At 49.5% G+C, this 23,156-nt stretch overlaps 3 protein-coding genes across 4 annotated transcripts; 1 reads left to right on the forward strand and 2 right to left on the reverse strand.

Moving 5' to 3' along the window:
* The first annotated feature begins 313 nt into the window (after positions 1-313).
* Positions 314-13,971, forward strand: LOC130514682 (myosin-11-like). Its single transcript, XM_057014425.1, has 43 exons — positions 314-546; positions 1,376-1,676; positions 1,768-1,938; positions 2,608-2,764; positions 3,253-3,280; positions 3,388-3,487; positions 3,805-3,828; positions 3,979-4,071; positions 4,157-4,220; positions 4,312-4,410; positions 4,501-4,644; positions 4,719-4,814; positions 4,959-5,077; positions 5,151-5,303; positions 5,405-5,578; positions 5,686-5,859; positions 5,976-6,090; positions 6,187-6,374; positions 6,449-6,570; positions 6,764-6,833; positions 6,944-7,104; positions 7,183-7,291; positions 7,449-7,580; positions 7,656-7,862; positions 7,969-8,106; positions 8,168-8,291; positions 8,370-8,541; positions 8,697-8,909; positions 8,996-9,140; positions 9,289-9,495; positions 9,607-9,711; positions 9,902-10,054; positions 10,146-10,394; positions 10,477-10,689; positions 10,762-10,974; positions 11,048-11,209; positions 11,303-11,431; positions 11,539-11,627; positions 11,731-11,854; positions 11,914-12,122; positions 12,190-12,298; positions 12,377-12,549; positions 12,895-13,971. Exons 1-43 carry the CDS (start codon positions 404-406, stop codon positions 13,118-13,120), a joined length of 6,297 nt encoding a protein of 2,098 aa, XP_056870405.1. The 5' UTR covers positions 314-403; the 3' UTR covers positions 13,121-13,971.
* A 121-nt stretch (positions 13,972-14,092) lies between these two features.
* On the reverse strand, positions 14,093-18,160 carry LOC130514683 (nuclear distribution protein nudE homolog 1-like). Of its 2 annotated transcripts, none has more exons than XM_057014426.1 (9): positions 18,057-18,160; positions 17,482-17,607; positions 17,157-17,310; positions 16,538-16,686; positions 16,262-16,398; positions 15,930-16,169; positions 15,728-15,813; positions 15,442-15,587; positions 14,093-15,357 (listed from the first exon to the last, which is right to left on the reverse strand). In XM_057014426.1, exons 2-9 carry the CDS (start codon positions 17,568-17,570, stop codon positions 15,309-15,311), a joined length of 1,050 nt encoding a protein of 349 aa, XP_056870406.1. In that variant the 5' UTR covers positions 17,571-17,607; positions 18,057-18,160; the 3' UTR covers positions 14,093-15,308. The 2 variants fall into 2 exon arrangements, with proteins under 2 accessions (XP_056870406.1, XP_056870407.1); XM_057014427.1 differs by having other exon boundaries at positions 17,950-18,138.
* Positions 18,161-19,520: 1,360 nt separating this feature from the next.
* mpv17l (MPV17 mitochondrial membrane protein like) lies at positions 19,521-22,165 on the reverse strand. The gene is made up of 4 exons (XM_057014073.1): positions 21,209-22,165; positions 21,030-21,100; positions 20,539-20,568; positions 19,521-20,402 (listed from the first exon to the last, which is right to left on the reverse strand). The coding sequence occupies exons 1-4, from the start codon at positions 21,513-21,515 to the stop codon at positions 20,187-20,189; spliced, it is 624 nt and encodes a 207-aa protein (XP_056870053.1). The 5' UTR covers positions 21,516-22,165; the 3' UTR covers positions 19,521-20,186.
* Between the last annotated feature and the right edge of the window lie 991 nt (positions 22,166-23,156).

Raw genomic sequence — 23,156 nt, forward strand, 5'->3', positions numbered from 1 at the left:
AAGTGCCAAAACGTATTGAAACTAACATGGGATGATGCTTTCTACCAAATAATAATAATAAGCATTGACATTTCAAAGAATTTACCATTAATTTGAGTCTGAACTTTTATCAAAAATTGCATAAAAATATATCTGGTCAAAAGACAGTAAGACTGCTCGTCTGGCTGAAGGAATGAAAGAAGTTTTTCAGCAAATGTGAGAGATTTTCATTAAACATGCTCAATATTGATTTTCACCCACGTAGCTGACACACATGGATACACCTTGTGACATGTCACCATTTTGGTGTAAACGGTAAGGTTGGCTGGACACATCAGCTGCACCTTATAAGGTAGTATGCCCGCTAAGTCCTTAGCATCCCTCTTTGGGCTACCAGGCTACCAGGAGAACGGGTTAGCCAAACATGGGCATTCCAGCATGGCAGCTTACTTGTTTGAGTATTGGGGTTATCTGTGTGCTGCTTTTCATGTTTTATTGCCTGCTGTTCAATGGGAGGTCAAAGGAGCCTCCTGACCTGCACGAAGAGGCAGCGGCAACGATAAGCATGTAAGTAGCTCATTTGAAACCCAGGCAAATGTGCTGTTATCAGGAATAATCCCTCTGCCGTTGACTGGCACCGCATGATGCTTTTGACACTTGGATTAAAAGCTGAAATGGTTGAAAATGCACCAATGACGCTCATTTCTCCTCGTCCGTCTTCTCTGATGTGCAGTGATGAAGAGGGAAGAGTCGCTTCAGAGATTCTGAGCCAGGTTTCACTAATGTTGACTTGATTCTGTGTGTAATTTATAATTCAGCATCATAGGAGACACGATGACAGTTTCAATGTTTTCCTGCGTCTCCACACACCCCAGCAAAGAAATAATAATAGAATAATAATCAGAACTTAAACGCAGATGTGTCAAGTTTAGGTTTTTGAAGAATAAAAACTTTAATGCTTTATTTTTTTTTTTTTGCAGTGCTAGTGCCGTAGCTTAGCATTTGTTCCAGTTTTAACACTTTTGTTATTGGCACTTTATAACTCACATTTGGTGTTTTGTTTGTCCAAAAGTTCCGAAATTGCAGTTGTAAATTAAACTACCTTACTTAGAATCCTGGAAAATGTCTCTAATCCTATTTCACATTTCAGGAACTGTTTCATTTTAATTTCATTTTAAAAGCATTGCCTTATTTTAGTTGTGTCAACAGAAAAGACCTGAAAAATAAATGAAACATTTTCAGCCGTACGTTTTCTCTGTAGCTGTGGAGCTAACATTGTTAGCATGCTAATGTTCCGGCTCACAATGGTACTTTTCTCTTTTGCAGTTGTGACCTCATTAATAATCAGCTCGTGTGTTATAAATCTCAGATTTACAGTTTCTGGTTGTTCCCACAGATCAGAGATTCAAGCGAGGTCAAAGGTCAGCCTGTGTCCTGCCACCGTCCCCGACCACAACCCAGCCGTCAGCTGCTGCACCTCTGGATCTCCAGCGATCGACCCAGACCCCACCAGCAGCAGCGGTACTCCAGCCATGGCTGACACCCCCTCCGAGGACAGCAAGTATCTCTACTTGCAGAACGACTTCCGCAACAGCGGCGTGGCGCAGGCCGACTGGGCCGCCAAGAAGATGGTGTGGGTGCCGTCTGAGCGGGAGGGCTTCGAGGCGGCCAGCGTAAAGGAGGAGAAAGGTGACCAGGTAGCGTACGTCTTTGTAAATACCTTCATCTTTGTACAGGGACACGGGTGTAAGAAAAGGTTTGGATTTAAACCCGGATGCGTGGCTGCAGGTCCTGGTGGAGCTCTCCAATGGGCAGAAGATGACGGTGAACAAGGACGACATCCAGAAGATGAACCCGCCTAAATTCAGCAAGGTGGAGGACATGGCCGCCCTCACCTTCCTCAACGAAGCCTCCGTCCTGCAGAACCTGCGGGAGCGATACTTCTCCAGCCTGATCTATGTGAGGACCATTCACAGTATCAATCCCTCAGAAGCTCTCAGATGTTTCCCAACTCAGACAAGACCACATAAAAACATTAAAACGTTAGCTATTAAATCAGATTTATTAGCTTCAGCACGTTACCATGCTAGCCTGTCAGCTATCGGGGAGAAAGGAGGAAGGCTTATCGTTCAGGCCTGTCCTTCACCTAAACTCACAGGATGTACTTGAAGGATCAACAGCTTATTTTTTTATTGTTTCCGTGGGTCAGGGATGTTAAATTAAAGCCCTCGTCTAAAAGGACCTGCTAAGTTGATGGCTTGAGGCTGAGACGCGCGGCCCCTCCGGTCCATATATGAGCAGACAGGAAAGTCTCCGATGATGAACTCTGGAATCAGCTGCAGCTCCTGAAACATCAGACACGCAATTAAAGTCAGTGCACGTGGAAACTGGAGCTTCAGGGAGCTGCAGGGGTCTTACTGGGCTTACTGGTCCAGGGTCAAGATGGTTTATTCAAGAGTTAACGCCGTTTAACCTGCATGTTCAGAAGCATCGCTGAGAGCCTTCTTCCCACTGACACACACACACACACACACCCCAACACACTCTCTCACAAATGAACCACACAAACTTCAACGGCTTCACAAACTCCACAATAAGGGACAATAAGCTTCTCCTCTCCGCCCGCAGACGTACTCGGGTTTGTTCTGCGTGGTCGTCAATCCCTATAAGATGCTGCCCATCTACTCGGAGAAGATCATCGAGATGTACAAGGGCAAGAAACGCCACGAGGTGCCGCCGCACATCTACTCCATCACGGACAACGCCTACAGGAACATGATGCAAGGTGCTTTTGGCTATGGCTCGATCACCACCGCTCTCTTAAATGTCTTTAAAAATGCCGGTTTGCTCGTTGTTTTCCCAAAACAAGCCGCGCTGCCGCCTCGGCCGTTTCAATCTGGAACTTTCTCAAATGTCGTTTCGATCACGCACGTTCGGTTGTGATCTGAGAGGATGAGCGGTGGCAGGTTAAAGCCTTGGAGCGTGCCGTCTCGTCTCCGTCTGGTCCTCCCTTGACCTCGGGTCCCGTACTTTCCACTGGGCTCCAGAATGGCCATACATGGAGCAGACGGACAGATTACAGTGATAGAGATCCACATCCACCTGCTATTTTTAGCTGATTGGAGCGATGGAGGCTAATCTCCCCTCTGAAAAAGACTTCAGAGCCGTTTGCTTTTGTGGCTCCGTGAGGCGGCTCTGCACAGCCTGGCGAGTTCAGTCAACATCTGCTTTTATCCTCCTTAACCACCCCCCCCCCCCCATCTCTCTCCTCAGACCGTGAGGATCAGTCTATCCTCTGCACGTGAGTCAGAACATCATTGTGTGTGTGTGTGTTCAGATTCACTTCCTACTGCCTGATCAACCTGGCAGCTGATCACTTTTCCCTCCCAACTCTGCTCCGTCCCCCAGAGGCGAATCTGGAGCCGGGAAGACTGAAAACACCAAGAAGGTGATCCAGTATCTGGCTGTTGTCGCCTCCTCACACAAGGGCAAGAAGGATGCTAATCCTGTGAGTAGCGGCGTTCAGTCCATCAACCTGGAGGCAAAACTGTCAGTCAGTCATGTGAATAAACTCTTTTATTATTTACTGGGCTGAAAATGGGAGGGGGCAGGTTCTGCTAGCATGCTAATCGATGCTAAATATCTAAGACCTACTGCAATAACATGTAATGATGTGATGCTGGAGCTGAAGGAATGGAAGTGTTGGAGGAGAGAAAACTACATGTGCGTGCGTGCTTGGGTCAGTCATACTGGAACCAGACTGGTTCCAGTATGACTGACCCCCAGACTCTGGGGTAACCGTCTAACTCTGCTCTCTCGCCACAGCAACAAGCAGCCTCTCTGGCTTATGTGAGTACAACTTCTGCCTGGAACTATATTCTCAGAATTTTAGTCTCTATTCCAGAATAGTTAGTTAGTGTCTTCGAGGTCATTCGTTATTACGACTACTGAGATAATACCTGTTTGAGTATTGGTGGATGTGCTTGTTATGGGCTGTAGGGGGAGCTAGAGAAGCAGCTGCTGCAGGCTAATCCCATCCTGGAGGCCTTTGGAAATGCAAAGACCATCAAGAACGATAATTCCTCACGATTTGTAAGTCAGGCTGTCAGTCGTCATTAACAGACGCAGAGATTTTCCCAGCAGCCATTGCAGCCGCTCGTCTCTCCTCCGTCTGCAGGGGAAATTCATCAAGCTCAACTTTGACGTGACGGGCTACATCGTCGGAGCAAATATCGACACCTGTATCCTCGTGGTCGCTGAACTCTGACATGGCAGATGTTTTTTTTAGCAGCAGCCTGTGGTGGTTTTAGGCTTAACTCTGGATCCCATCAGACCTGCTGGAGAAGTCTCGCTGCATCCGTCAGGCCAACACCGAGCGAGCCTTTCACATCTTCTACTACATGGTGGCAGGAGTCAAAGACAAGATGAGAGGTGGGAGAACTGCAAATGAAGTCTCAAATGAAGTGATCCACCACTGGCACAGTTAAAGAGCCCAAGGTTGTGTCTGCACGTGTGTGTTAGAGGACCTCCTGCTGGAGGGCTTCGCCTCCTATCGGTTCCTGGTGGCGGGGCACGTGGAGATCCCCGGCCAGGAGGACGATGTGCTGTTTGAGGAGACTCTGGAGGCCATGGAGATCATGGGCTTCAACGAGGAGGAGAGAATAGGTATCTGAAGCGGACCTCGGTTTAGATGTCCCCATCGTCTTGTCTCTGAGTCGCTCTTCTCCTGCTGGTTTCAGGCATGCTGAAAGTGGTCTCCACTGTTCTCCAGCTGGGCAACGTCAAGTTTGAGAAGGAGAGGAACAGCGAGCAGGCGACCATGCCCGACAACACCGGTAAACTTTAGCCAAACACTCCAACAAACTCCTTCCAAACTCTTTACGTGTTTTATTGGGACGGCGACGTCACGTTACAACCCCAATTACACCGTTGCTGCATGTGTGCTGGAGATCTTTAACTGCTGTGGATGTGCTCCTCAGCGGCCCAGAAGGTGTGTCACCTGCAGGGCATCAGCGTGACCGACTTCACCCGCGCCATCCTCACCCCGCGGATCAAAGTGGGCAGAGAGGTGGTGCAGAAGGCGCAGACCAAGCAGCAGGTAACCAAACTTTGGGAAACGCTTGATGTTCGTGAGGCGTGCGATCACACCCGCGGTCCTCCGTCTGGTCCAGGCTGATTTTGCCATCGAGGCGCTGGCGAAGGCCATGTACGACCGCCTTTTTCGCTGGATCCTGGCCAGAGTGAACAAGACCCTGGACAAGAGCAAAAGACAGTCCTCGTCCTTCCTGGGCATCCTGGACATCGCTGGCTTCGAGATCTTTGAGGTGAGCAGCAGACAACAACGAGTCCTTGAATGTTTGGTCTCCGCCAGCTTCATCTCCCTCCTCCTCCTCCTCGTCTTCCTCCTCCTCCTCCTCCTCCTCAGGACAACTCATTTGAACAGCTCTGCATCAACTACACCAACGAGCGTCTGCAGCAGCTCTTCAACCACACCATGTTCATCCTGGAGCAGGAGGAATACAAGAGGGAGGGCATCGAGTGGAACTTCATCGACTTTGGACTGGACCTGCTTCCCTGCATCGAGCTCATCGAACGGCCGGTCAGGACCAGCTGCAGCCTCGCCGAAACGCCCTGATTTAGTTGTATGGAAGTTCAGGGAGAGTTTGAACTCTAATCATCTGAGCTGATCAGAGCTGTGTCCTGCAGAACAACCCTCCAGGCATCCTGGCCCTGCTGGATGAAGAGTGCTGGTTCCCCAAAGCCACTGACGTGTCCTTTGTGGAGAAGCTGCTGAACACCCACACGGGTCACGTGAAGTTCTCCAAACCCAAACAGCACAAAGACAAGCTGATGTTCAGCGTCCTGCACTACGCCGGTAAGGTGAGCATCACGGTGACGCCTGCAGAACCCAGCGAAGCCGCGAGCAGCAGACGGGAGCCGGCAGTGAGACACAAACGGCCCGTTGAATAAACGACTTGTATGATTTCTGTTTCCAGGTCGACTATAATGCAGCTGATTGGCTGACGAAGAACATGGATCCTCTGAATGACAACGTGACCGCTCTGCTCAACAACTCATCCAGCGCCTTCATCCAGGACCTGTGGAAAGACGGTCAGGCCCATGACGCAGCTCTTTAATTACCCCATTTGAATATATGTTGTGGTTTGGACCTTTTTAAATGTATTCTTTGTGTCTCTGCACTGTCAGCGGACCGAGTGGTGGGTTTGGAGACCATGACGAAGATGTCAGAAAGTTCAGGCCCCACAAAATCCAAGAAGGGGATGTTCCGCACCGTGGGTCAGCTGTACAAGGAGTCACTGAGCAAACTGATGACCACCCTGAACAACACTCAGCCCAACTTCGTCCGCTGCATCATCCCCAACCATGAAAAGAGGGTACGTCGGGCTCCGTGTTGCTGTTTCTGGGCTTCGGGCCGCTGAGACTGTAAATTCTGCTGTTGTGTTTTCAGTCTGGGAAGATGGACGCCAACCTGGTGCTGGAGCAGCTGCGCTGTAACGGTGTGTTGGAAGGCATCAGAATCTGCAGACAGGGATTCCCGAACCGCATCCCGTTCCAGGAGTTCAGGCAGAGGTGAGGGTGTAGTTTGTCACTGCGGCCGCTTGAGGGCGCCGCAGTCCACGATGCAGTCGTTCTAACGGAGTCAAATGGGACAAAAGTTGCTTTAAGGTTAAAACAAGAGCAATGGACGTGAAGCATCTCTTCAAATTAAACTTGAATTTATACACTTTGTTAAATAGTGAGTCTACATGAGTCATTTTTGCAGGTATGAGATCCTGGCTGCTCATGCGATCCCAAAGGGTTTCATGGATGGGAAGCAGGCCTGCTGTCTGATGGTGAGCTTTGTGTTGGTGCTGACATGTTCCTCTGGGGGTCCGATATGGTGTCGCCATGTCAACACTCGATCAGGTAAAGGTGGTTGTAACTTTTCACTTTACTCCTCCAGATAAAACACCTGGATCTGGATCCCAACCTCTATCGCATTGGTCAGAGTAAAATGTTCTTTAGAACCGGAGTTTTGGCCCAGCTGGAGGAGGAGAGAGACCTCAAACTGACCGTGGTCATCATCGCCTTCCAAGCACAGGCCAGAGGCTTCCTGGCCCGCAAGTAAGACCAAGTCTGAACCTGCGGACTGCTGAGATGTTTCAGGAGGGTCCTACTGTTCTCTGTCATTCATCTTTTTAGGGCTTTCAGTAAACGTCAGCAACAGCTGAGCGCCATGAAGGTCATTCAGAGGAACTGCGCCTGTTACCTCAAACTCAAGAACTGGCAGTGGTGGCGGCTCTTTACCAAGGTCACACACAAGCATCAGAGTTCAGAGCTTAAACTACAATAACAGTATTTTTCCACAAGTTGCACCAATCCCCTTCTAATTTCTGATCAAAGGTCATGACAAATGCCATTATATTTGCATAGAGTTGCAAAGTGCTGACAAACTGCTTCTGGTTCAGGTGAAGCCGCTGCTGCAGGTCACCAGACAAGAGGAAGAGATGAGCCAGAAAGACGAGGAGCTCAAGGCAGCCAAGGATTTGGCTGTGAAGGCAGAGGCTGAACTGAAGGACATCTCCCAGAAGCACAGCCAGGTGAGAGCCAAGCGAGTGCGGTCGTTTAAGGGTGTTTGTAGTGGAGTTCTACCCTGAAAGCTGTGGTCCCCGCAGCTGCTGGAAGAGCGCACCCAGCTGGAGATGAAGCTGCAAGCAGAGACAGATCTGTACGCTGAGGCAGAGGAGATGAGAGTGCGTCTGGAGGCCAAGAAGCAGGAGCTGGAGGAGGTGCTGCATGAGATGGAGACCCGGCTGGAGGAGGAGGAGGAGCGCAGCCTCAATCTGCAGCAGGAGCGGAAGGACATGGAGCAGCAGCTGCAGGTGGACACAGGACACTTTCATCTTCTTTCACATTAATGAAAATTCAAATAAGAACATACCTGTTGATCTTCGGAGAGTTTCCACACCTGTGGTGCGACTATTGCAGCTCATGGAGGCCCACATCGCAGATGAAGAAGACGCTCGGCAGAAGCTGCAGCTGGAGAAAGTGGCCGTAGAAGGAAAAGTCAAGAAGCTGGAGGAGGACGTCCTCTTCATGGAAGACCAGAATAACAAGCTGCAGAAGGTAGAAAATGGTGGTTTTTCTCGAGGTTTGTTTTGTTGTTTGAGGGCTTCTCCATCTTCAGGAGCGGAAGCTTATGGAGGAGAGGATGGCAGATCTGAGCTCCAACCTGGCTGAGGAAGAGGAGAAGTCCAAGAATTTGACCAAACTCAAGAACAAACACGAGTCCATGATCTCTGATCTGGAGGGTCAGTGGAAACATTTAAAACACAAAGAAACTTGTGCATGTTTGTGATCAAAGATTGTGTGTTTGTGTGTGTGTGTAGTGCGTATGAAGAAGGAGGAGAAGGGCCGTCTGGACATGGAGAAGGCCAAGAGGAAAGTGGAGGCGGAGCTTGCTGATTTGCACGAGCAGTACGCCGACCTACAGGCCCAACTCGAGGACCTGAGAGCCCAGTTAGCCGCGAAAGAGGAGGAGCTTCAGGCCACACAAGCCCAGTGAGCAGCGTGTTATCAGGCAGAATCTCTAAAGTCTTTATTTTTATTGATGTTTGCATACGTCCAAGCTCAAGTTGAGGCTCAGAACCTTGATGTCACCATCTAATTCCTGTCAAACTGGATTCAAAGATGGAGATGTGTGTTTCCGCCCATAGTTTGGAGGAAGAGAGCAGCCAGCGCGGGGCTGCGGTGAAGCGGGTTCGAGAGTTGGAGGCTCTGATTTCAGAGCTCCAGGAGGACTTGGAGGCGGAGAGGATGGCCAGGGCGAAGGTGGAGGCTGCTCGTCGAGATCTGGGCGAGGAGCTCAACGCTCTGCGCACAGAGCTGGAGGACAGCCTGGACACCACCGCTGCACAGCAAGAGCTGAGGTCGGGACGATGAGCTGCACGGCCCGATCGGTGTCGACACGGTGTCTTCTGCATCAAAGTTTATCAGCCAACGATGCGACTTTCAGGGCAAAGCGTGAGCAGGAGGTGGCCTCTCTGAAGAAAACCATGGAGGAGGAGGGGCGGAACCACGAGGCTCAAATCCAGGACCTGAGGCAGAAACACGGCCAGGCTGTGGAGGAGCTGAACGAGCAGCTGGAGCAGGCCAAGAGGGTAACAATCAAACTGTTCTATGGGGCTCTAAAGCTTCCACTTTGGTCCGGAGTCCTTCTTTTTTCTCTTGATGACTCAAATAGTTGACATCACTCTTCAGCCACATGAAAATGACAAAATAACATCATTAATACCACCTGGTATCCAGGTGAAAGCTGGTCTGGACAAAGCCAAGCAGGCTCTGGAGAAGGAGACGGCAGATTTAAGCGCCGACCTGCGCTCGCTCGCCAGTTCCAAGCAGGACGTGGAGCACAAGAAGAAGAAGTTGGAGGGTCAGCTGAACGACCTGCACTCGCGCTTCAATGAGAGCGAGCGGCAGAGGACGGAGCTGAGCGAGCGCATCTCCAAAATGACGGTGAGTCTCCAGCTGGTGGCCTCTGTGATGCCACTTTTCCTGTGTCCTTGCGTTCCTGTCAGAAGAGCTGTGCAGGAGGGAACGCGTGACTTCTTCTCTCATCTGTGCCAGGTGGAGCTGGACGGCGTGACAAGTCTGCTCAACGAAGCGGAGGGAAAGAACATCAAGCTGAGCAAAGACGTGTCCGCTCTGAACTCGCAGCTCCAGGATGCTCAGGTGACTCGAACATCGTGATGAATGAAAGGGTGACGTGTCTTGGTGACACGCTTGCCGACAGTAACGTTAAAGAAAAGCTCCTGGTCCATGAAATGGTTGGGATTCATTTACTGAAGAGCAGGAGAAACCCCAGTCAGTACCAGGGTCACCTTTTACTCACATCTCCTTCCTCCTCGTGTGTCTCCTATAGGAGCTGCTGACAGAGGAGACGCGTCAGAAGCTGAATCTGTCTGGACGTCTGCGTCAGATGGAGGACGACAGGAACAGCCTGATTGAGCAGCTGGAGGAGGAGACCGAGGCCAAGCGAGTGGTGGAGAGGCAGCTCTCTAACCTCAACATGCAGGTCAGTAACGTCGGAAGTTTGAAATCATCTGAAGAGCAACAACGGCGAAAGAGAGAAGCACGTCCACCGTCTGTTGCTGCTCCCTCCTCAGCTGTCCGACTACAAAAAGAAGCTGGAGGAGATGTCGGGCACGGTGGAGATGCTGGAGGAGAGCAAGAAACGTCTGCAGAGAGACCTGGAGGCAGCCAACGGCGAATATGAGGAGAAAGCTTCTGCCTTTGACAAGCTGGACAAGAGCCGCGGGCGTCTTCAGCAGGAGCTCGAGGATGTCCTCATGGACCTGGACAGCCAGAGGCAGCTCGTGTCCAACCTTGAGAAGAAGCAGAAGAAGTTTGATCAGGTATCAACATTGTGGTAGACACAGAATAGAGAAGAATGAAGTTCATGTTCTTGATCTTCTATGGTTCTTCTGTCCGGATCAGATGCTGGCGGAGGAGCGCGCCGTCTCCTGCAAGTTTGCAGAGGAGCGAGATCGAGCTGAGGCGGAGGCGAGGGAGAAAGAGACGCGCGTCCTGGCTCTGGCCAGAGCTCTTGATGAGAACCAAATGGCTCTGGAAGAGGCAGAGAAGACCATGAAGGCCCTCCGAGTTGAAATGGAGGACCTCATCAGCTCCAAGGATGACGTGGGAAAAAGCGTAAGAGAAGGTGTCTGAAAGCCAACATTTGCAATCAAAAGGATCTCTGAGCCTCCACACGTCTTCCCCCAGGTACACGATCTGGAGAAGGCTAAACGCAGCCTGGAGGCCATGGTAGAGGAGATGAGGACTCAGCTGGAGGAGCTGGAGGATGAGCTGCAGGTCGCTGAGGATGCCAAACTGCGCTTGGAGGTCAACAGCCAGGCAATGAAAGCGCAGCACGAGAGGGAGCTGCACGCCCGCGACGAGATGGGCGAGGAGAAGAGGAAGCAGCTCCTAAAACAGGTGGAGAACTCTGCTGCTTCTGTCCGGGACTGAACAAATCGTCTTCAGAGCCGCTAACTGTCCTTCCTGGCAGGTGCGTGAGCTTGAGGAGGAGCTGGAGGAGGAGAGGAAGCAGCGGGGCTCGGCTTCAGGAAGCAAGAAGAAGCTGGAGGGGGAGCTGAAGGACATAGAAGACCAGATGGAGGCCACCAGCAGGGCACGTGATGAAGCGGTCAAACAACTTCGCAAGATCCAGGTCGGAGAGCTTTTCTACACATCTTTGGTCAGGCGGTTGTTGGAGCTGTCGGGTTTATCAAAGAATAAACACAACCTCATCTTCTCCTCTCAGGGCCAGGCGAAGGAGCTCCAGAGGGAGCTGGAGGACTCCCGTGCAGCCCAGAAGGAGGTTCTGGCCTCAGCCAGAGAAGCCGAACGCAGGTCCAAGGCCATGGAGGCCGATATCATCCAGCTGCAGGAGGTCAGGCCTCAGGGAGTCAGACCTCCTGCAGACATTCATAAAACAGTTGGCTAAATTTGGTGTTGCTTCATCTGGGAGGTTTTCTGTGTTTCCACCTGTCTGTCCAGATGTTGGCAGCAGCCGAGAGAGCTCGGAAGCAGGCGGAGACGGAAAGAGACGAGCTGTCTGAGGAACTGGCCAGTAACTCGTCTGGAAAGTGGGTGTCTTCTCCCAGTCATGCGGGAATATTCAGGCACCATCTTCTCGTCCTCCATCTCTTCTTTCTCTTCTGCTCCCTTTTCTCCTCTTTGGACATTCAGATCGATGCTCTCCGATGAAAAGCGTCGCCTGGACACCAAGATCCGGCAGCTGGAGGAGGAGCTGGAGGAGGAGCAGGCTAATGTGGAAGGCCTGAATGAGCGGCTGAGGAAGAGCCAGCAGCTGGTAGGTTAAAGTTCACCCAGGCGTATCTCAACGTGACCCACCTGTTCTTGGGTGTGAAGGTGGATCAGCTGGGGGCCGAACTGGCAGCGGAGCGCTCTGCCTCCCAGAGCAAGGAGGGATCCAAGCAGCAGCTGGAGAGGCAGAACCGAGAGCTGAAGGCCAAGCTGCAGGAGATGGAAGGCCAGGGCCGCTCCAAGCTCAAATCCTCCATCGCCACCCTGGAAACCAAACTGAGGGAGGTCGAAGAGCAGCTGGAGGCAGAGAGCAGGTGATGGTGCATGGTGGGAAACGGAGTTCAAATATTCCAGGTCACATCTAACTCTGACGATGTGTAGAGAACGTCAGGCCAACGCCAAGAACCTGCGTCAGAAGGAGAAGAAACTCAAAGATCTGTCCATCCAGATGGAGGATGAGAGGAAGCAGGCCCAGCAGTACAAAGACCAGGTGAGAGCAAGACGAGGCGCGTGAGGAGGCTCCTCCTCCCTCCTTCCTGCTCACGGTTGCTGCTCTTCTGCTCTGCAGGCGGAGAAGTCCAACGTCAGGGTGAAGCAGCTGAAGCACCAGCTGGAGGAGGCAGAGGAGGAGGCGCAGCGGGTGGTTGCAGGTCGCAGGAAACTGCAGCGGGAGCTGGAGGAGGCGAGCGAGGCCAACGACACGCTGAGCCGGGAGGTGGCGTCCCTCAGGAGTAAACTCAGGTATGAGCGTGACTCAGCAAGCGTGGAAGATTTGATTAGCAAGTTTGAATTAACAACTGAGTTTGAAAACATGAACGCATGAGACCATTTGTGACATTACTTTCCTTTTCCTCTTTATTTCCTGCTTCACACCTCTCCTCAGACGCCTCTGAGCTGCAGTTTCCCTGGAATATTCTCCTCTCCACCCTAACACCCCCCCCCCCCCCTTTACGCCTGCCTCCACAGCTCAGAGGCTCCATCATCAAAATAAAAACCTGCTCTGAGACTTGCTGCTGCTTCCTGTCCTCTCTCTGACCCTCTGCTTCCTCCCTTTCGTGCTTCTGATGCGCCCTTGGGTGTTCCCAGGCGGGGCGGTGACGCCGGCTTCAGCAGCCCCAGCCCTCGAAGCAGCGGCGGCGGCGGCAGCAGCATCAGAAGCTTAGGCCTGGGAGGGAGCATCAGCCGAAGAAGCACCATCAAGGAGAACTCGGTGGAGCTGCAGGAGGAAGAACGCCGCTCCCCATCACCACCTGCCTGCAGCTCTCCTCTGGAGCCCCACAGCGAGTCCTTCGACTACTGCCCCGATGAGTAGAGTAACCAGTGATGTCACTGCGAAAACATTCTTAGATTCTTCATGTTCATGAGAAGTCTCATAGAAATATAAAAAACTCATAAGTGTTTAACTGTACAGAAGCTGAGAGCAGCCCTTTTTAGTCCGATTAGCGATCAAATTAGCTGCAGTGGCGGGTTCCGGCCAGTAGATGGCAGTGATGTCATATTTAACACAAGAATGTCGACTTTTACCCAGAAACAAAATCACATTTTCTTTGTCATTTATCAGCAATAATACAAAATACACACTCATAATTTTATGTCAAGTTTGATTTATATGCTTATTACAGCTGATAATGGTGGAACCAAGAATAATTGGTGATTGGATGCAAGTTTTAAACTCAGGGAGGTTTTTATTTTACTCACTTTCATTAGTCCAACTATCCAATACAATATATACACAGTTCAAGCAGCCTTCCTTCTGTCTTTTCTGAATGAATCTGACCCACTACTGTTCTCAGCTTCTGTAAAAAAAAAAAAAAAAAAAGAAAATCTATATATAAATACATAAAAAGTTTTAACCATATTTGCAGTTTTGTAATTGTTAGCAAAGCACATCACAAAATGTTCCCTTCCCTGACTTGCACGCGCCGTTAAATAATTTATTTTAAAAAAACAAAAACCCTTAAACTTTTACTGAATCCAATCATTTGTCACATTTAGCCAATTCATCTACCGGTAAATGCTTGTAGATTGATGTATTTAAGATATATTTACATGTATTTATTGCAGATGCTTGAAATAATTAACACAAGTTAGATTCCTTTGTTTTCCTGCCGTTTGCTTTTCTCTTCATTTAAGTCTGATTAAAATCATTTATTTAGATTGAAATGTTGGATATTTATTTTCAGCTCAGGCAGTTTAGCCCTAAAACAGCAACACACCATATTAGACGGTCTTCCTGAACCCTCTCAGACGTCGGCTCACTCCTTCCAGCTTTCAGAGAAACAAGTTTTTATTTTCATATTTCAACTTTATTAACTTCTTAAAGAAAAAGACAGGAGCAGCAGTGAGTACTTGGTGAAATCAGTCCGTCTCACTCCTTAGCGTTGAGCTACGTTAGCGCCTTACAAAACTAATCTATTCCCACTTTTCTTCTTTTTAACATAAAACACGTGTAACCTTCACTGAAGTATTCTCATCTCAGATGTTTGGATTTGACTCCCGCAGGGACAGAAGCTCTGTTTGACCTCATTTTCACTTCATTGTGATAATCTGTGGTAAACTTCCTCCTGAGAACTTATTCCTGAGAACCTTTAGCCTGGGCCTGAACTAGAGGTTCTTCTCTCTACTGGACTTTGTGCCTAAACACAACAAACACAGACCTGCTGACAAAGAGGTGGACAAAATGTGATGGAAAAAGATTCTCTTGATTGGAAAAAGATTCTCTTGATTGGAAAAAGATTCTCTTGATTGGAAAAAGGAGGCGACGAAGCTGCAGACTGATGGTGACAAAACTCACCCGAGGTTCATTAAGGCTGTAAATTAGAGTCGTTACAGACGCTCACAGGCTGGTAGCATCATCTCCAGTCAGGAGTCCCACATGTCTCCTCCTCAGTGATCCACCAAAACCACAAACAATCCCAACATTTCCTATTGTTGGAAAACTAATCAAAAAATCAGCATGTCAGTTGTACCATTAATCAGTTTCTCTGGAGAGAAAGGACGGGACCGACGGTTGTTAAGCAGCCGCTATTGTGAGCACAAATGTCCACTTTGGTTTCACTGCACAGGCCTGAACGGGGCTGTGAGGAACATGATGGTGAACAGCCGGGCAAAGCGACGGGTCTTGTTTACAGAGCCGGTCTTTCAGTAAATCACTGGGAATAAAAAAAAAAATCAGTGATAAAATGAACAAAAAGCACAAATGTAAAAGTTCTTATTGGGCCGTGTTGATGTGAGCCAGTTCTGCTGCCCCCTGCTGGGCTGGAGGAGAACTGCCCCTGGCGCTCGCTCGCTCGCCACTGACTGTATTTGTGGCGTTCCAACATCAGGAAACATCTGTCTGCAGAGTAAAAGGAGCTCTGAAGGAAGATTATTCCAGCTGCAAGCGCTCAAACAAACTCAAGTATCCATGGAAACAGGCCTCTCCCTCATCACACGGTACCGTTGTGTCTGACAGGTCCAGACTGGAAGGAGGGTCGGATGGCGGTGGAAGGTTTTCAGTATCACAGCAGCAACTTTGGCCCCGCCCCAAAGTCTAAGCTCTTCATCAGCCTGTGGAGCACAACCAACCAACACACTCAGACGTCCACAGCGCCTCCACATGACACCGTGTGACCCAGCTGCACCGCGGCTCACCCCGTGTTGTAAAGGCCATTTGTAGGCTGGCTCTCTGAGGAGTCGCCACAGCCTGATGGCGTTCCCTGCCCACCGCCGCGGCTCCTACGGCTCGCTGCCTGCTCGTTTATGTAGTCCCGGCACGACGCCAGCTTGGACTCCAGGTTCTGAAACACAACAAACCCACATTTGCTCCACACCGAGTGACGATTTCAGCTCGCACGGCTCTAAAACGCCTCAGACGTGCTTTGGTTGAACCAGCAGAGCATCGTGGGGAGAAGGATGAACACCCTCCCGAGGTTCTTACCCCAACCTTTCTCAGCAACTCTCCAACAATGCTCAGAGCAGAGATTCTGGCCGTTGTGGTGAGCGGCGCCCTCCAGAGGCTTCCTCCTGCAAACACAACACGGTGGACATTTCACCCCCAAAACATAAAAGGCCTCAGAAAGGTAAACAACAAGAACCTTCCTCCAGCACACACACACACACACACACACACACACACTGACCACGGGTGAAGGGGGGTGAGGCTGGAGGCCGTGATGGCGTGCAGATGGGGTCATTAGAGGGGGAAGATGGGTTTCTGCCCTCAGCTCTTCTGTCTGGGGGGGTGAGAGGTGGCGTGGGCAGCCCTCCCACAGCCAGAGGTGCTGGGGGGGTGGAGCAGAGCTCTTTGAGTGCGCTGCTGTGGGGCGGCGTCTTGTCCTGTACCTGCTGTTTCTGCTGAACGGCGAGCTCCTGCCTCAGGTCTGACACAAACACGCACACCGAGGCGTTAAAGACGAGAACAACCGGGATGTGAGCTGAGCAGGATCAAAGGCGACCCCCGCAGCCTCCTGACCTCTGGCCTCATCCTTCAGCCTCTGCACCGACTCCAGCAGATTCTCCTTCTCATCCAGCTCGCTCTCCAGGAAGGCGTTCCTCTCGATAACCTGGTTCATCCTCTGCTCAAAGTCCTCCAGGGACATGATGGTCGCCCTGTCACACAACACCTACAGTCAAGAGCCGAGAAACATCTGCAACCTACAAGCTTATTCATGAAGCTACGCGGAACCCTCAGCTATCAATAACTATGATTTCCATTAGAACAGCACACAATGGCATGGTCTCCTCAGACCTCTTGGTCCTCTCCAGGTCATCGTTGACCTGCTCCAGCTCCCGGATGTATTTCTGAAGCTGGTCTTTGATGGCCGTGTTCTCGGCGAGCTCGCCCTCCAGGCTGGAGATCTGCCGGTACGCCTCCGAGTGCTGCGTCTCATACTTCTCCTAACGGGTCAGAGGAAGCAGAGCAGAGCTGGAACTGAAGGCTTCCATGAGCTGGACATACCTGTCATCTAAAGGTCTTGGAAGGGGACTGAACCCAACATTCCCCCCGTCTCCTACGGGTGCGTCCCCTTTAAAACACTCCCCATTATGCCACTGTCTGATGGAAGGAGCGATCCCCTCCAGACACAAGCCAAACTGGAGCCATCAGCTGCTTTTTCTGCGCTGAATGGGGCCTTTGTGGCCGCCTGTCTCAGCACAGCGGTGAAGAACTCCAGGCAGCCTCCCCAACGCAGCTCCACCAATCAGCTGATGGCTGTGGGAACATCTGCTGAGGGCGTTCAGTGTGAGCACTAAAGCTGCTGCTCCGTCAGCTCTGAAGGTCCGATCGCTGGCTTTATTGCAGTATTAACATCTTTCAGTTGTGATCCGAGGGTTCTGGATTCAGCTCGGCCGCCGACCCCCTTCGCTACCTTGTAGTTCTCCAGCTCCATCTTGAGACGGTTGTTGGCCGACAGCAGCTCACGATTCCGCACTTCACACTGTTTGAGCTCCGTCTCCAGTTCCACCTCGTAGTCCCGACTCATCTGCTGGAACTCCTGCAGCTCCTCCCGGGCTTCCTCAGCGCTGCGTGCACGTACATGCACAGAATGTTATCCATAAAGAGGACGGGACGGTTTTCATTAGTCTGGATCATCCAGGTTTCCACAGATTTATCCAAAACAATGCAACTAAAATGTCTCTGGACTAAAACGTCCATCCGTTTTTGGAGGTTTAGATAGAAAAATAGAGCCAAACCTGTGATTATTCCGAGCTGCCTGCTCCCTCCAGTACTCCAGCTCTTCCTCCAGGGACCCAAACCGGGCTCCTGTGTCCGGCTCCTCCATCACCCAGAGCTGGTCCTCCCAGCTTCCAATAACAAATCTGAAATTTAAAGGAAAACCCAGTGGTTTGTGACTTCCTCTGGGCACAAATTGCACTATGATTTAAGACTGGCCTGGAGTTTGGGTACAGAGCAAACTCCAGATTACCCTAAAGCTAACGGGTCACTTTTATCTTTATTCCCTCGTGTTATTGACTATTAATTTGACTTTGTTTCAGAAACACTTCAAATAATCAGGCAGCGCCACCAACTAACTACAAAAGTGGGATAAGACCAGCAAAAAAGGGCGAATGTTCGCAGTTCCAAACAATAATTGAGCCTCTCCTGCTAAGTTTGGCTTTAACCATTTAAATCCCAGCTGAGACGCAGAAGATTCGCTTTACGATCAACAGTTGCTCCGATCAACGCGATGTCCCCTGTTTCCAAACCCTCTCCGGTGTCCTGATCATCAATACCGGGCTTTCTGCTCGAGACTCGGAGCTAAACGAACCGTGAGGGGACGTTTCTGGCCTCAGGAGACAGAATCCACAAAGTTGCTGCTGTCTTCGAGAGACGTCGAACAATAAATGTTGTCCTTCATATTGTCTACAACCATCCACCAATCACAAGTTAGCTGGCAGGCTCATCCCCCTCGCCCATTGGTCCACTGCCCGTCAATCATTGTTTTAAGTGGGCGGGAGTAAGTCTGTCGTCCAATCAGAGGACTGGTGTCCGTGTCAATGACGGTGGGCTTGCGGATGGAGTCCCATCTGTCAGCGTCCACGTTAACGTGCTTTGTTTCCGACCTCAACGCAAGAAATTACAGCCGTGCAAGAATTTTTTATCAATCTCTGTTTACTGCTGCATAAAACAACCTTGAGAAATTATTTTACATCTTTTCCCCCCCAACAGAAATAAAAAGCTATAACAAGTATTTTAAGTTAAGAACGGATCAATCACATTCACCGTTGCTAATGCTCAGTAATAGAACATATCACCTTTATGACCAAGTGTCACAAACGGCCCTGTTTCTATTAACCAATGAAACATAGCATCTTGTTAAAATCAAATTGCTGAGTTCCAGCGGTTTTGGAGTCATTGTTGAACTCAATAAACGTTTCCTTTTTTATTTCTTTATTTCCATATTTTAACCTGTTTTAGTTGATGTTCACCTGCGTTCCTACTGACTTGAATCAAGAGCTGCACTTTCTGAGGTTATTAAAGGCCAGCACCTTGCAGTACCCTTGATTCTGATTGGGGGATTTCACTTCCTCTTGGGGTGGGAGGGTTATACTGGGTAACTTTTTTAGAGGGATTAACGTCCTATCTGATCCTGGTTAATCCACATGCAGCATCACTGGGCCATAAAGCTGCACACACTTCAATCCCCTCCCTCCCGCCTCAGCTCCATATCTGGGCTAAATGTTTTTTGGACCAGTGGCCAAATTGACATTGTTGGCTGGAAGTGGCAGAATTTCTGTCAGAACAAGAGTGTGTTGTGAAGTAGAAAAGATGTGTGATCAACAGTCCCAATAAGTGAAGAAAATCACGCTGCATCATCTGTCTGAATTTTCAATGATGTGAAATACAAATGTGATTTGAGATTCATGTCATGTTCGAGGGTTTTGACTGAGACACATTTCCATTTGATTTAAATCTGTGATGATGTTTGAGTCAGAGGTGCCAGTGTTTATATTTGATTATGCGTTCAGGTTATCTGATTCCCGACAGATGATTTCAGGCTGAATTTGCTGGATCTGCTGCTCATCAGGGTGAAGGTTTGGAACGTAGGCTCTTCAGCGCCGGCCCGTGTGAACCTTTGCTGTGTTTGTTCAGAGAACCACCTGCTTTAATGGTGCGTGTGGTAGAAAACTCAGAGGTTAACTTCCGACTCGAATCAACCTGATCATATAAAGCACAAACATCTGGATGATCCCACATGGCTGGAAATATCAAAGTGCAACTGCACAAACTGTTTCTATCAATAGTCCATTTTTATTTCAGTACAGGTTAAAAAAAATCATTATTTACTTCACAGAATGTTTTACAACCGAAATCATAATTCCAGGCAAGTGCAGGAAAACAATGCAGAGTTTTAGGTTTGCAGGTAAAAGTCGATGTAGGAAATTGTTTTGATGTTTCTGGGCGGCTGGATCTTTATTGGGGAAGTTAGGGGGATGTTGATGCTGCAGCAGAACAGACAATTCAACAGGGATGCACTAAAATCCACAAGTTCTCAGTGACTTTAGACCTTTCAGGAGTCTGGATGTTCCTGTAGACATGGCTGACATTTCTATTCTCAGGAGAAATATTAGGCTGGACAGCAGAGACTGACTTTATCAGCTATAGAATCATAATGACAAAGTTCTGCATGGTCATGGACCAAAGGAGCATTAATGCATCTCCAAAAAGCAGGAAATCCACATTTCAAGAGCGTGCAGGCGTGTACAGTACATACGTCATGGGGCATATTCACAGAAGGCACAGCTGGTTAAAGCCAAACATTAAGCCCTTTCATCCATGTTGAAACCTCTGTTCTGTCCATCTCTGCACTTTGTCCTTTAAAATTCTAACACCTAATAAATTAATTCCACTTTTGGAGCATCCGTTCTTTGTGTCTCCAACCTTCCTCCTGCCTTCCTTAATTTTCCCTTCCCTTTAGCATTCTCTTCCGTGCCAAACGGGCCTCCCGCATCTCCTCCAGGGTCTTGCGAGGGTCCAGAACGAAGGCCAGAGCTACGGCAGCGGTGCCATCACCGCTCTGCCGGGAGAAACAGAGGAAGGTGGCCCAGAGGAAGGCGCAGCAGCCCATGAAGGCTGTTCGCATGTACAACGGCATCAGAACAAAGTTCAGAAACTGAAAAAGATTCAATCTTGATCTCATTAATCTTAATCCACACACAGGTGGGGACAATTCAAACCGATTTATCACTAATTTGTGATTTTACTCCAACTAATTAAAGAGAAATGACCCAACAAAAAAGCAGATTTACCTGCATGAATGGCCAATACATCAGTCCAGTCTGAAAGTCAACATAAAATATTAATATTCCCACAAAATGGAACCAGTTTGCACTTCCAGAACTCTAGTTTAACTCTAGTTTAAGAACAATTTCTTAGATCAAAAAATGTGAAGGAAGTAAAGGAATGAAATTAAGTGATTAACGCCATTTATCAGCACGATGCAGATATAAACAGTAGAATCGATCCTTTAGAATAAAAACAATTGCAAAAATCTATAAAGGAGCCCTTTAATATAGCTGGAATAAAATGAGCAGAAAGCTGCAGCACGCTGAGTTCTGCAGCATGTTTGAACCTCTTGGCGTGAGACACGTCTCCGTGGTGGGATTTCAACAGCTAAACGTCCTGAAAATGTGCTGACTGGAGCGAACCGACCTGATCCCGGGCGTCGAGCCCAGTGCGCAAAGCAGTCGTGACTCAAACTAGGTTAATCTGTGAGCAGTGCGGGTTCCTCCATGATTACCTTCCAGGTGTTGAAGAACTTCTCTCTCCAGTCTTCAAAAACGTCCTCTTTGTCCTCCAGGAAGCTCACCCCTAGACGAGAAAGCAGTTTGAAAACAGAAAAGAACGCGTTATTTGCTGCTTTTGCCCCTCGTGCACACGTTAAATAACCTCAGAGCAGAGAGCTGCGACTGATCCTACCGGTATAGAAAACACTGGTGGCCAGAGGAGAAGCAAAGCTCTGGTCCAGCAGGAGTTTCCGAAAAACCATCCCCACAGACTTCCCTGGGAATCTCCTCTCCAGGGCGCGTAGCCAAAAGTAATTGAAGTTTCCATGGAAACTTATCGCCACAATGGCCACGTTGCGCGTGTGGCTCCAGTCGATGCGTTCCTTCTGCGCGATGAGCTGATGGGCGAGATCTCCTCCGGCAAACAGGCAGCCGTACAAAGTGACGTTGGCCAGCCAGGGGAAGCGCTTGACCGCTTCCTTCAGCACTGCTCTCCGCATCGTGGCACCGCGGCGCGTCAGCAGTCCGTCCGAATGACGCCGCACTTGAGCTCAGTACTCACAGCGCGGGCATGTCGCTGAGACTGAAGGTCCTGCTGGACAACTGACCGGCAAACTGTGCGCCTGCACACGGTAATCAGATTGGGATTAGTCATACAGTGGCAGGAGGAAGGAAACACTTGATCAGGTCTCCTAAATCAAGTGCAACATCATTACATCATTATCAAACCGCCCAGTCGGAACCTTCACTGTGCGTAAAATCTATCAACTCTCCATTCGGTGATTAGAGATGGCTCCTCTGGAGGGGACCGGTCTGGAGGTCAGTGGTCGTCAAACACGTCTAATCCTGACATTTAAACCCAGCAAAGAGAAGAATCTGGTGGAAAGGAGGAGGTAATGGCACCGTTTAGCGGTCGCTCCGGGCGAAATCACACTGCTCCGCTACAAATCCTGAGAGACAGGCGCTTATCAGGGGATTTCTTCAGGCTGCACAGACCTGGATGGATCCAGTCTCCTGCGTCACTGACATGAACGGTCGGTGGCTCGGCTCAGACCTCCGTCAGTCGGCTCGGGTACGACAGCTCAACGGGGATACGCAGCAGTAGTGAGCTGAAGTCAGACACAACTCGCTTTCTCCCAGATGCCCCACATTTGATTAACAAGATTATGAATATGGACCCAAAGTTCGGACCTCCAAGCAGCTCACTTCCCCACATATGCTGACTTATTACGCCCAAAATTGCTTCAGTTACTTCAAGGTTTGTCAGCCTCAGGATGTTGCTGCTCTTGTATCTGCGGATCAATCTCGGTGAAAGGATCAATGATGATTATAGACTGTGATTAGAGAATCAAGAAACCTGGAGATCTCTGCTGATGGACTGTGTCCTCTGGTGTCTGCTGGGGGCTGCTGCTCAGTACCAGAGGACTGACTGTTGGACAACGTCTCCGCTTCACTCCTCAGGATGTTTCTGAGAGGTTCTGGGTCTGACCCGGCCTTTGGTTTTCCCCTTTGGGTGGAGCCGTCCTCTGGTTCTACTTGAGTAGGTTGGCTGAAAGCCTTTCTCAGTGCTCCGCTTGTCCTCATCATGCTGTCCTGCTGTCCACCTGCTGAGCAGAAGTTTGAACGAAGAAACAATAACATGTGACCTTGGCCACTTCTGCCTTGATGTTTCTTTGATGTCTGTCCATCAGAATGATCTGCTTGTCTGATGTTTCACTGCATGTCTGTGGTCCAAAGTTGGATCCGTTCTACAATTTTGTCCAGATGATGTCAGAGTATTAGAACAAATGAGACGTTTAAGTGATCTTTGACTGTCAGTGCAGCCAAAGTCAGAAGATTGATGCTGGTGTGTTTTACTGAGCAGCTGTTGAGAGTAAGTGGCAGTTGCCCAGTTCAAACTCTGAGCTCACAGGACTGACGTGACATTATATGAGGAAAATGAACGAGCTTGAAAAGCTTTGTTGCGATGATTTAAATATTTGATATGACAAATGATTGTTGCAAGCAAAAACTCCGAGATTTGAAGATCTGCGATTTTATGTTGGTAACATTTCACGATTTGTGTGTGTGTGTGTGTGTGTGTGTGTGTGTGTGTGTGTGTGTTTGTTTGTTTGTTTACGTCCCTCCATATTGTGTATTTA

The sequence above is a fragment of the Takifugu flavidus genome, chromosome 18 (genome assembly GCF_003711565.1).
Source record: "Takifugu flavidus isolate HTHZ2018 chromosome 18, ASM371156v2, whole genome shotgun sequence".
Taxonomy (NCBI): Eukaryota; Metazoa; Chordata; class Actinopteri; order Tetraodontiformes; family Tetraodontidae; genus Takifugu; species Takifugu flavidus.